This window comes from Magnolia sinica, chromosome 16, assembly GCF_029962835.1.
Source record: "Magnolia sinica isolate HGM2019 chromosome 16, MsV1, whole genome shotgun sequence".
NCBI lineage: Eukaryota > Viridiplantae > Streptophyta > Magnoliopsida > Magnoliales > Magnoliaceae > Magnolia > Magnolia sinica.
In genome coordinates, this window is record NC_080588.1 from 44521220 (window position 1) to 44535376 (window position 14157).

The following is a 14157-nucleotide window of genomic DNA, read 5'->3' on the forward strand; positions in this document are numbered from 1 at the left end:
TGCACGGAGGCCGAGAGGTGCCGCCGCGAGCATGTCCGCCACTCGTGAATTCCAGACCAAGCGGGATCTCGATCCTCGAGCTCCCATTGGTAGAACTTTGTTGGCAAAGCTGTCGCATGGAATCTACAAAGGCCGTAGAGTCCTTTTTGAGGCTCATGTTGATCCGCGGCTGTATGGTGAGTTTTTGTTGTTGGAGCGCCTAGAAGGGGCTGGTTGGTGTCCCTTGTTCGAAGGCGAGTATCACGCGAATGCTAGCACTGTTCGAGCCTTTTATGCCAATATTCTTGATCCATCGCTGGAGCCTCTGCAGTTCAAGATTCCTTGTGGTAGCGGTCGAGTGGGTATTGTCAATGTTGCTTTGATATCTCGACTCCTGAATGTGCCACTTGATGAAGTGCATGCCAGCGAGAAGAATGTGAACACTGTGTGTGAGAGGGATCGTCACACCCGATCCTTGTGTGGTCGTCTGGTCGAATGGAAGCTGAATAGGAGTCTTCTGGCTACCTAGATGACGGATGACTTCCGTTTGCTTCATCACATGTGTACGTTCAATGTACACCCAAGGTGGAGCAACCGTAGCGAGTGTACGCGCCTGATGGTGGATTTTCTGTATCAGGTGGGGCAAGAAGCGAAGTTGTGTGTGCCGACGTACATCCTACGCCAGATTATTCTCATCGCTCGTTCGAGTAGGAGGACCGAGTCGCTTCCATTTGGCCACCTCATTTACAAGCTTGCACATGAGTTTGGCTATAGGCTTGGAGCTGAGAAGCCGGTTCCTGTTCGTCATATCAATATGAGGACTCTTAAGCAGATGGAGTTCATCTTGGGGTAAGTTAACCTAACCCTAATCTGTGTTAGAGCTTAGATTAGTCTTGGTGTTTTTGTATCTCATTTCTATCCTTGTTTTAGGGTATTCTATCGCCGTTGACGAAGACAACTCGTCTAAATCAGTTCGATGTTTCTTTTCTGGCTTAAGGTGAGGACTTTAAGTGTATAGGTTATGGTTTTCAAGGCTTTCAATGCCAGTTAATGATTTATTCTTGTTATGGATGAGATTTCACATGCCAAATGTTGTGTTTATGTTGCGTTCCTGTTATGCATGTGTTATATTGAGATTTGTGTATTCTATGTGTATGTATAAAGTACCGTATACGTATAAAATATGAACCTGTGATTGCCATGATTATTTGTCGTGTACTTATGCTAATGGTATGTGCGACAACTCCTTGGCAAAAGGAATTGTCCAAATGTGTGTTTTTCAACATACATCATGTATGTTGTGTTATGTATTCTAAGTGTTTGTAGAAATGTCTGAATGATTTAAAGTATGATATTTGAACCTAGTATGGGCGTTGAGAAGCGATTCTCAACTCTCTCACTAGTGTGTATGATTTCCTTCTTGCTAGTTACATTCCATGTTATTTAATTTCAAGCATTTCTTATGTTTACATTTATGTTAAGTTGATATTCTTCAGATGCTTGAGTACCACTTGATTTAAGTTGTTGTTCCATTACTGTTTTACATTCAAAATAAATATCTGTTGTAGTGTAATGTGTGTGGGACTATGCATTAGTCCAAAAAATCGATAATCAGCCTTAAGATCGTGGCTGAGGTTGCTTTCGCCACGTAGGACGTATTAGACGAACCCGAGTCGTATTAGAGTTATCGGCAGTGGTTTGGCCACGCGGAGTGTTTGCGCACTCTATGTCGTTCAACCTAACGTGCGCTCATGCTAGTCGAGTTCGTCAGGTAACCCGATTGTCCGATGTATGTTCACCATGTATGACGCTACTGCTTAAATTTAGGGTACCGAACTTACCAATGAAATCCTATTAACCATGGTACCTTGATCCGCTAAGACTCATGAGCCGGACATGGTGGTATGGGACACCGTGGTCGAGCTGTCGGCCTACGCTGGGGTGACGAGATTCCCTGTAGTGACCAGTGAGCAACAAAACTCGTGAGCCGATTATGGTGGTATGGGACACTATATTCGTGCTGTCGGCCTACATTGATTGGTGACGAGCCCTTTGTAATGACCTCGAGCATGCCTAGATACCGCATTGAGGTGACGAGCCAAACTGTAGTAATAAAGGTATGATAGGCGTGCATTGATTGGTGACGAGCCCTTTGCAACGACCTACAACCATATGATCGTATGAGAAGTCTAGGACTAACGACCCTAGAATGGATCACTGTTTGGATGGTGATATGAGGAAGGTATCTTAGCTTCCCAATCCTGCTGTATGAAAAGGACTAATAACAACTTGGTAATCATATCCATGCACCGCATTTGCATGTGCTTTGTAGATGTGGCGCACTTTGAGGTGGTGTCATGCATAACGTAAGATGAAGACGCTGAGGGTGTACGCATGAGGGCACGCATCATTTTGCATACATCCTTGGATTAACAATAGTACTTAGGATTTATTTAATTGTTCTGCTTTATCATTACTGTTTGATTGAACTGATAACATGTTAACCAGTGCCTTATTGTTCCACTGATTTGATCACTCACTCCCACGTTCTGGGGCGGTATTAAACACCCACCAGACTTTGTCTTAGGTTGTGATGTTACAGATGTGGATGCAACTTCTGAGGCAGAGCGGGAGATGGATGATGATGAGGCTGTTTTCTCTTATATGCAGTTTTCAGACGAGTTCTAGCGAGCCTTGTTCTGATGCGCAGGACTTTGGGATTATTTTTGAGAATTTAAATGATGTAACTTGATACTTATAATTTTGTTAAGTAACACTTTCATACGACCTGGTTGGTGAATGTACTTCAGGGATTTACACTCGTACACATGTATTTCTATAAGTCTTCCGCTTGCTTTATTCACTTATCCCTGAATTGTATCTGTGTTTTGGCTTAATCTATTCCATGTTTTATGCACTAATACAGTCAACATACATCCATCATTAAATATGTTGCATAAGTGATGTTTTGGAACTCGGGAGCTGAGTTATGTTCGACCCCCGAATTTCAGGGCGTTACACTAGTCATGATACGTCTTACACATCACTTGCACTTATAGAGAATATAAACTGAATCATAACAAATATAACTGAATCTTAATCATAAAGAATATCAACTAAATTATGGAGGTCCTGAAATAGCAAGACACAAGCCCAAGCCGTAAAGATAGACAATACAAGGCCAACATAATAAAGAGAAGATTGACAATGTCAACTCAACAAAAGTGGCAATGGCCAACGTAATAAGAGAAGAGTGACAATGGTCAACTCAATAATAAAGGGAACGGCAATGGCCAACTCAATATAGAGACGAGTGGCAGGGCCAACTCAAATAAAGAGACGAGGCAAGGGCAAGGCTTATATCCATAGCCTCACATAAATTCAGAAAAATCATTTGTATTTGACATCATGTCATAATCCTAAAAGGGCCAATAGTTGTAATGATATTAACAAAATCAATTGATAAGATAATTCTCAGAAAACATATAAGCATGAAATGCAGGATAAGTCACATCCTTAAAGGCATGAAAAGGTAGGATAATTCATATGGTAAAAGGCACGAAAGAGGCCGAAAATTGATGGTGAAACATATAATAGCATGGAGTATTTAAAATGATATGTAAAAGGAATACATGTAAACGCAAGATAAAAATTCATGAAGGCACATATAAAAGTAAGATGAATTTAACAGCTTAAATTAATATAAGCTCAAAGGATAAAACCCTCACCTCATTATTGGAATCATCTTCAAAGGTTGGTAGACGGTCGTAGGCACAACCTAAATTCAATTTCTGTCTTAAATCACAAAACTAGGTACGGTTGAAGATTAGTTTATACCGGTGATGAATCAACTTAAACTAGGGTATGGTTTAGATAGGTAACTAGCCTTGCCCAGTGTCTACCCTCTAAGTTAACCAGGTTGGACTCACTAGTTGCTCCATTTACATGATTATGAGTTTCGAAATTGAATGGACCCCAGCTTTTAATGAAACTAGAAGGAAGATCTCTACCATGGGAGTTTCCTCTTGGCGTGGTTGGCTGGAATCAATCCGAATCTGGTTCAGCCGCTTGCTAGACTCAGTGGGTCCACTGAGTTGACTCGGCTAGTAAAGCCGCTTTCGCTCCCGTTCTTCTTCTTTCTTTCTTTCCCTGTTTTCTTTTTTTTCTTTCTCCTTTCTTTTCTTTTCTTTCTTTCTTTCTTTTCTCTTCTTCCCTTTCTTTCTTTTTCTCTTTTCCCTTCAGATTAGCAACAACAGTTGAAGCTTGAAATCGGCCCGAACTTGCAGCGAGGTGCTCGTCAGTAGGGCTGGCGGGTTTTCTCCCTCGGCCTTACTGAGTTTTTTCTCCCATCGTGGGACGAGTATGTATATTTATAGGTGCAAGAGTCTCTGGACTCTTTCTGCGAACTTCTTACGTAGACCCGTTTGCACGAGTAAGGAAAACGGATCGAGTTCCTTACGCAATCTCTGTTTGCGTAATCAAGAATAGCCGGTAGCTCTCCTCTCAGATTTCATCTTCTTTCTTTCTCAGATCATATCAGACTCGAGATATCTTCTGAGGGCCCATAGATGGAGGGTCGCGATCATTTCTGATTGCCAGATCAACCAGGAGGTGGCCCTGTAGCAGAACCGAACGCAGTTTGGTGCGTAAGGATCCGTACGTATATTTCTGAGTTCTTGTTTGAATTCGACGTGAAAAAATATTGCACTTGGTCGAATACTTCATACCGTCAGTATGGACGGCTCAGATCTTCCTGAAGGATGACCATGGTGGCCCACAATCATCCCCGCGGACGATCGTCCTCTTATGCTGCGAACGCGGAAGTCTGATTTTGTTTAATCGGGTCAAGGTTGGTGTGAGGAAGCCTAGGGTCCATTCGCTTTTGACCCCTGAACTAGATTAACGGTCCTGATCATCTATTCAGATGATGACGGAGGCCCACAACCATCGTGACCGGAATCCGTCCGTTCACATCGCAAAACGCGCGGGTGGAGAATCCCTCCGTTTTCGGGATTTCACGAGTCAACCCGTGTTTGACTGGGGCTCCTGGTCTGGTACACTGCAGTCGTGCGCAGCTTTTGCACACGCACTGCAAGTGGGGTCCACTTGTGATGCACGTCTGAGAAATTTACACCGCCCATTCGTTTTTCCATATAACTTAAGGGGTTGAATCTAAAGTTGAAGCATATCCAACGATCAGGTGGCCCCAAAATTAACAGTTAATGGCTGATCTGTCCATTGGGTTACTTTCACAATGATCTAAAGGCTGGAATTTAACGTGTATAGCTACTTTTTGATACATAGGCATAATGTAAATTTTCAATTTAAACAGATTGTGGGAAACATGAGATCTAGAATTTAGGAGTCTATTTTAATGACATTTTTGTAATTATTGTTGATATAAGAGTTTTGTGAAATTTAACTGATCCTACTTAGCACTTCTATGTATTTCTTATGAAAGGACCTATATCTAAATCCTTATGGATGAAGGATCACACATTGATTCAGCTTAAGGGAGTGTACATGTACTGATCCATGTGATCAACGATCGGATGACCTGATTTATGAATGGGAGTCATTTCCAGTGGTTAGATTCATGTCAGGGTATAGGTGTAAGGTAAGGATGGTAAGATTTATATTGTACGCGTGTACAGATGATACTAACTTCTTGATAATGCTCGAGGACTTTCAATGCTCGAGTATCGAAAAGTTCAGAGTGTTACAGTTTAGGCTTGTTCTTCCCTTGAGTTGGCTCGGTCTGATACAGTGGAGTTTAGGAAAGAAAAATAAAAGAACCCAGATCTGAGCCTTACTCGGGCAGCAACTCAACAAGTTTTTGCACGCACCGGCTTCTCTTCTCTTCTTCTTCGCTACTTGGTGGTTGGTTGGGATTTGCTCTAATAGGCTTTGGCTCTCGCTCAGACTGGTGTTATCTTCCAGCGCCTGTCCTTCTCTCTCTCTCTCTCTCTCTCTCTCTCTCTCTCTCTCTCTCCCATTTTGTTATGCTGAAAGGCCTACAAGGAGGTGTCTTTTATAGAGTTTCTGGCAAGGCTTCCGCATTGGAGGGGTTTCTAATTCTGATTACAACAATGGGCAGAGTTGCTCCATAAAAACTGCACGCATCTACGTTCGTCTGGCCGTTTTCGGACCATGGTGTTCTCCTTTCTCTCTTTCATTCTCATAAATCTTCTAGCAGACTTCGGGGCGTTGTCATGATCAGATGGGATTGGAGGATTGAGGTCGGACGACCTTCTTTGGCCGTTATCTTCCTAACGAAGAGGATGATCTGCGTTAATGGCAAATTTCATCACGGCCAGCCATCTTTCGAACCGGTTCAACTGGGTACGTGGTCCGGATTGCTTTCTTAGTGTTTGCTGGGCCACCAGATCGAAGGTCTCGGTCTCTCTGGTGGGTTTCCTTTCTCATTAGATTGGCAGTTTCCCATACGTTGCCACAACCGAGTCTGCAAGGATCGGTGATCCGACGTGGGCGATTTCGTCGATCTTTCTGGACGGTTGTTATGGGTAATGGGTTGCGTAAGAAGGTGCAGGACAGGGGAAAAGATCACGAGTCGCGATCTTCTTGGACGCTATAACAGCGCGGGGTGAGACGGCCTTGTTCGATGGCTAATTCGGTGGGGTCCACTTGGGATGTTCATTAGGGAAATCAATTCCCTTCACCGTCTTCATAGGGTGACGTTAGGCCATGGGCCAAAAGATGGAGCAAATCCAAGTCTTTGGTGGGCCACAACAGGTGATAAGTGGGTGCTTCCCAACGGTTAAACGTCCCTAAACTAACTTTGTTACGTGATTGGCGGTGGCATTAGGTGGGGCCCACATAAATGTTTCTTTCAGGGATCCGCTCCGTCTATCTGGTTTGTTACGCCATTTTAGGATAAGAGGTCGAAAATGAAGTAATTCTGTTAATCAGGTGGACAGCAAGGTCCTACTGAGTAGTGAGAACACTCACTGTTGAAACCTCCGGTGTAAATCTCACCCAGCAGTGCCATGCATGTGGTATTAGTTTATTTACAATTCTACCCCTTCTTTTTGTACAAACTTCTGTCATCCGTAATTCATGACTTCACCGTCCAAATGTGATGAAATTTGACGGGTGGTCTTTATTTTTCACGCTCTTTCTATCGCCCCAGTTTGAGCCTTGATTGACTCCAAATGACTCAAATGTCTTTTTAATGGATAATACCACTCCGAGGTCTAAAAACAATGTTTTTATACATCTAATAGCGAAGTTAGCTGGTAGTCTTAGTATACACCCTAAGATCTTCAAAATGACCTATTTATCATAATATCCGGGTGGCCCATTTAGCGGATCCAAACATGATGGATGGTCAAATGACATGTTAAAAATAAGCAAACTTGATGGTTAGTATTTTAGTCATGTATCTAAGTGATTATACGATCAGTTTTGTAAATGGATGAACACAAGTAGATTTTTGGAGTGATCCAGGGGTAGGCATGTATATCATTAGATTCAAGTGGCTTGTTCACATATGTAATTTCCTTATATTGTAGTTCAAATGGTGGGTTAAGCATATTCATATGGGATGAACAGGATGAACGGATCAGAATCTCAATCTGATATGTGCACGGATAGATGTGGAGATCAGATAGTTATTTTATTATGAACGGGTGATTTAAAATCAAAGTGGATGGTTAGATGTCTTTATCTACCAGTGAATATTTGATTAAGTGGTTTGTTATGATGGAGAGACGAGAATACTTAGTTGTATGGTGATCTTATCATAAAATCAATAGTCGAATGACTTAATCTATGGATGAAAACCATTTCCAATGATTAGATTCATGTTGGAAAATAGATATAAGGTTATGATAGCTAGATTGGCATCGTACGCATGTACATAATAGGTTAAATTTCATAGTAACACCCGAGAACTTTCGATACTCGGGTATTAAAAAGTTTGGGGTGTTATAATCTATCCCCCTTAAATAAAATTTCGTCCCCGAAATTTAATTACTTGTTCCATTTACAGTGATTTAATATGTTTAATTTTTCACTGTATTCCTTATGATGTGGATATATAGTTCTAAGTGTGCGTATAATCACTACCAAAAAATTGTGCAAAGGCTACGGACTATACTAATTTTTTACTACGGATATAAACCGTAGTTATATTTACTACGGATTTAATCCGTAGCTAAAACCTTGCCACACCATTAATAATTAACTGTAATGTAAGGGGCTTTATAGGGCCCACCAAAATATAAGTATTCTATCTAATCCGTCCATCTATCTTGAAATATAATTTTAGACATGAAACCAAAAATCAGGTAGATCAAAGGCTCAAGTGGACCACACGGTAGGAAACATGGAGATTAAATCACATGTACGTCCTATGGCGTGGTCCACTTGGGCCTTCAACCTACCTAATTTTTGGGATCATGAACTGAAAAATATTATTAAAATTAATGAACGGTATAGATAAACCACATACAACATGGTGGGCCCCATGGAGCCCCTAACAGGACCGTCATACGTCTCTTGAAATTCGACACCCAAAATGGGCGCACGCTCAAAACAGAGCCGCACCCTTCCAAAACCCCAGTCCTCTCTCTCTCTCTCGATCTCTGCTCTCGATTCTCCTTTTTCCCTACCTCACCTACTTCATCTCTCTCATTCTCCTCCCTCGATCTCTCCAATGCAGCCGTGAAGCTCCTCCCCAAATCATAGCCCTTGCCCTACTCAAAATTGGAGCCCTTGCTCAAATCACCTACCCAAATCATAATCCCAACTTGATCTTACTGCCGCTGCCATAGAGGATAAACCCCCCTCAAACCTGCCTACCCCCGCCGCTCCATCTTTCTCATTCTCCTCCCTTTCTCTCCAATATCTCCGCCGCCTCTTTTATCTCTCTCCATTGGAGCAGCCATGAAGATCCTACCCAAAGAAACACACGCCATTCAAAACTCTTCTCATATCTTTGAGGCATAGGTTTGATATCTTCCTCTCTTTATGTATCTTTTTCTATCTTTCAGATTTGATGCATGCTAACTGTTTGATGAAATGATGAAAGAGCATGCTATCTGTTTGATGAAATGGCTAGATTTCATGCATGTTATCTGTTTGATGAAATGGCATGCTAACTGTTTTTTGAAATGACATGTTATCTGTTTGATGAAATGGCAAGCTATTTAATTTGTAAACTTTCCTAGTTCTGTAAATCAGTTCATTGTGGTGATGCAAATGGTAAGTATATTTAGGATCCTATTGTCCTTTTATATAGACATTCTAAAGTTTGTTAGTGTTTTTAGGTGGAAGTGTTAGTTATCATAGTACCATGATGAAGGCTTTACTGTTATCAATGGATCAATACCTCCAGGGTTTGTTTGTTCTCGCTCATGTCCCATCTGCAAATGTGCAAAAATTGGTAAGTAGCTTCTCAACGACTATTGGTACCTGGGCATGATATGAGATTTGTATAAGTATATGACATAATTCTTTGTATTATGTTTCCCATGAACTGATGTCTAGATGAATGTTCCAAATAGATTCTTTGATATTTTTGTCTGCCAAAAAGATTTTCCAGGCATGTTATTTTTGTCTGCCAAAAAGATTTTCTAAGCACACTTAGCTAGTTTAGTTCTCCTATTTGAGTCTTGGAAACATTGTATTCGTTTCAGAAACTCATCTGAGATTTGAAAAGGGTTCTCTAGTTCCTAGTTTGATTGATTCAAGTTAATGAAAAACTCACCAAGATAACAAAATATCAGGCAACTCTTTTCTTTTCTTTTTCCTTTTTGGTTAAGTATGTAAAACAAAGTTGTGAAAGTTGATCCTTCACTCAACTGATATTTTATAAGATTATGGGTGGGAAGCTATTCATGAGCCTGGTTGCCTAACTGAGTTTCATTTAGTTTTTACAAATTCTATTTTGTTGTACAGTCCATGTTCGGTTTATCACTCGTCTATTGAATCACACATTTATTTTAGCTTGTGGTGTATTCTAATATTATGCGGTCTGTATTTCACTTGCAAGCGGTGTTTCTGTAATTTGTAGGAGTGTGATGCTAGAATTATGTTCAGGCTATACACTTCTCATCTTTATCTATGATTAACACCCATTAGGTTATCAAGCTAACCCTCACATTTATATTTAATTCTTGAGTTGTGAATTAACTCCTTTATGGGGATCCAGGGACATTCTCGATTCTGAACTGAGGTTTCAGCTTGTGCTCATTTATCATTTTGGAATCAGACTCAACACTAGCTTGATGGATAGTTATACTTTCCTTTCAACAAAATCTATTTGTTGCTGATAAGAACAAAAGACTTGATGTTCACTTATTTTATTCGATCAACAACAAGAAATCTTATTAAGAAATGGAAAGAAGAAATAGAGGTAGAGAAGAATGCATAATGTGGAGTCAATCAAAGAGCTGGGAAACATTCATGATATTTTTTGCCTGTACAAAATAAGATCCTATTTGGATGCTTGCATCCGTCAATCTTGGAGTCATTAATCTAAGGATTTGCCTCAAATCCAATGTTTGGGGCCTCCAGGGTTTGGCAAGTCTCATGAAAGGTGCTGCTCCCACTTTGAATCATGCTTCTAACTTCTCCTGCTTCCAACTTCTCTTGCTTCTTCATTGTTTATGCTTGCTAACATTTGAAATGGATGGTTCCCTGCTCCTACACTCAAATTTGTACCACTTCCTTGAAATGAAAGAAAACAATTAAAAAAAGGGAACCTAGAAAGAACATTCACATTGATCCTGTAAGGACCTACTACTTGTAGTCTACACTGACAAATAATTGAATGACAAAACATAAACAATCATGCGAGAATCATCTTAAGGCATAGTAATTTGTATCAGTATAACTGGCTTTCTTTAAAAATAAAAAAAGAAGATAAACATTCACATTGGTCTTACAAGGACCTATTACTAGTAGTCTAACCATAAACACATCCATCCAATCTTCTTCTCCTCTCTCTCTCTCTCTCTCTCTCTCTCTCTCTCTCTCTCTCTCTGTTATTTATTATTATTATTTTTTGTCTATCAGCACCAAGTCGATGAGAGATGATGGAGGAATTAATGTGATCAAGAAAGCCATCGAGAAGCTAGGCTTGCGACACAAGGAACACATTTCTGCATATGGAGAGGGCAATGAAAGAAGATTGACGGGTCGTCATGAAACTACAGATATCCTCACATTTTCTTGGGTAAGGAAAATAATAAGTAGGATGAATACACAATTATTGGGAAAAACTAGCTTAGCCATTTTGTTTTCTTTTCGTTTTTCTCCAAATCCAAATAACTCGATTAAGGTCGAGTGGTTATCAAAATTTTCAAATGGTTTTGCTGTCATACAACATACACACTCGATACTGGACTTTAAACATTATCATATCTCATCTAAAATCTTCATGGAACCTTAATTAGGTTAATCTAGGATCATTAGATTGGTGTGGTTCTTTGTGTGTGGCCAAACATATGAATGGTCCAGATCCCATAAATGTGAGCGCTTGTTAACTAACTTAGACATTGATGTTTATAGCACCAGGTCACACACATTAATGCTGGTACGCATGGGACACCCAAGCCAAGTATCAAGTGGAACCAATAGTGTATTTCATTTCAGGCTGGTTAATTGTCATGTAGACCATACATTTTCTAAAAAAAATAAAATAAAATTGGATTTTCTAGAACAGTTTCAAGTTGCAAATTGTTTTGGTCCATCTGTTGTTTTCATATCATACCTGCAGTGAAGAGAAATGGGTTGGATTTTATAAACGGGTCATGTACTTTTATAAATGGGTTGGATTTTGTTAAATAAAATGAAATTGCTGATTTTATAAATGTGTTGCAGGTAAAGATATTGGCTGGAGCGATGTTTGGTTCAAAATAATGTGATATTGGCTGCTATTCATGGTGGTCCGCACTTGGTGAACAACCCAAAAATGAGCCCTTAGCTGATGATATTCCACAGTTTGAGGTCCCTATTGCTGTGATCCATCCTGCTCCAAGTCCAGTAAGAAATGAAAGTATTTTTATTTCTCTTGATGTGGGCTCATCTGTTCTGCATTTTTCAACTAAGACACATCATTCGTTCTCCTTCTTACAATTAGGATACAAAGATACTTCAAATAGTTAACATATTTGCATTGTATATCATCCTATACTTCAATTTCAAGTGTAAATATGAAACTCATGGCATATCAATGTTGCAAGTGGTACAATAGACCAGTCAGTGCCGTGTGTGAGGTTCTAAAGGGAGCCACAGGGGTTGTTTAATGACTGATGTTATGCATTTCAGCGGTTGGTAGTTTCTTTCCAACTAGTAACCAAAGGAGGTTGGAAAAAAGATGACCAACATCCTATACTCAATGTATGCTTAGAGCTCCCCTGATGAGTGGACTGGATCCTAATATATCTATATTGGTACATGTGCTGCTGCAAGCAAATCACGTCAGAAATTTCTCCACTTTAAGATCCTTTTTTCTGAACTTTTATATATGGTACTGTTTTTCAAGTTCTGATAACAGCATTTGGTGCAATCCTAACTGATAGAATTGGAAGGAGACCTCTACTATTGGTAAGCCGATACTCATAATTATAGGATAAAAATATCAGAATTTTCCCTTATTCTTTTAAATATAAGAGGAAATATACAATGGTCAATATGAATTACTAGATTTCTTATCGACTCCCCAACTCTGTGATCGCCTGTTGCGGGCACTATCAATGGTCAATGCTGCAAGGAAATTCCACCATCAGACGATCCTACTCTTCTGATAATCAGCCTGTCAATGCATAGGCCTTGCATGATAGCAAACAAAATGGGCTTCTATCTCTTAAAGTTAGTGCCTTAACTTGAGAAATTCTTCAGATGTTCTTAGATTGGCAAGATCAGGATCTGTCTGAATTGTCTGCATAGGAGTGAAAAATATTCAAATAATTCCACACATTATTAATGCAAATGTTAACATGAACAGAGGTTGCAATCAAGAAATCCATGCCCAGGGTAGGTATTTCTTACGGATATTATTTTTCTTTCTTTGGTCTAGGCATAATTGATCTCACAATTGTTTCCTTTTCTGTTTAAATTCTTTGCCTGACATGTGAGATTTGTAGTGGTTTCTGTATGCCTTTTTTTGTGATACTGTCTGAGAGCAATTTGGCTGAGCACACTTGAAGAACTGTACTATACAACACAAGAATTCTACCAATGTCATACTGATGTGGGGCATAGTGTTAGGTTAACCAACATGCCATTTGGATCTGGAACTAGCTTTCCTTGTTTTGTTGGCTGATTACGTCATCTTTCATTAGGTTTTTATTGACAAAATATCACAATAAAATACACATTGACACAATTTTTGTATTTGTTTATGGGACATTGCAACATGTCGATATTGTACTGAGATCAATGAAACTTGGCTTATTTAATGCTAGTGCCAATCCTATGACTGTTGAATTGCTCTGTTGGAATCTTGCAGTCATCTTTTGGTGTCTACACAATTCATTTTACAGAGATGCATGGGTCATGTGGGATCATAAAACTGGGTGTTCAAGAGGATTTGGCTTTGTTTCTTTCTGTAATCAGCAGGTATTATTCTCAATCTTAGTTATCACTATTTAAAAGCTTGTAGTTGACTTCTTCTTCATCTTTTAAAAGCCTATAGTTGACACATGAATTATCCATGAATTTCTAAGGTGGGGTTGGGGCATGTCAACTATTGATTTCACTAATTATAATAGAAAACATACTCAAGCTCAAGCTAGGGGAGATTGTTACCACAATTCCAACTATTGGTAAGTACAATTTAGAAGGCAGATTTAAATTTTTTTATTTATTTTTAAATTTCCTTTAGAAATGCTAATTGCATTAATAGAGGATTGAGTTATCCAAGGGGTATTAACTTTCTACGGGTAGTGTCATCAATAGATCTTGGTTATTTTTTCACTCAAATGTACTCAAATTTTAGCTCTTTATTTATATTTTCAGATACGCAATTTTTTGGTTGTTGCTTCTGTGTTGCAAATTGGCATTCAACTTCTACATCCAAGAAAATTTTTATTTTATTGTTGTTGTTTCTTAATCTGTCCTGCTAGTGCAGATAAAACCATTAGTGACACCAACCAAAGACATAATGAAAGTTCGTCGCATTAAATATGCTTCACATGTGTAGTTCATCAA

General features: G+C 39.5%; 1 protein-coding gene across 1 annotated transcript; it reads left to right on the forward strand.

The window, feature by feature from the left end:
• Positions 1-9268: 9268 nt before the first annotated feature.
• Positions 9269-12283, forward strand: LOC131229249 (glutamine synthetase nodule isozyme-like). Its single transcript, XM_058225151.1, has 3 exons — positions 9269-9385; positions 11020-11179; positions 11827-12283. Exons 1-3 carry the CDS (start codon positions 9357-9359, stop codon positions 11863-11865), a joined length of 228 nt encoding a protein of 75 aa, XP_058081134.1. The 5' UTR covers positions 9269-9356; the 3' UTR covers positions 11866-12283.
• Positions 12284-14157: the final 1874 nt, after the last annotated feature.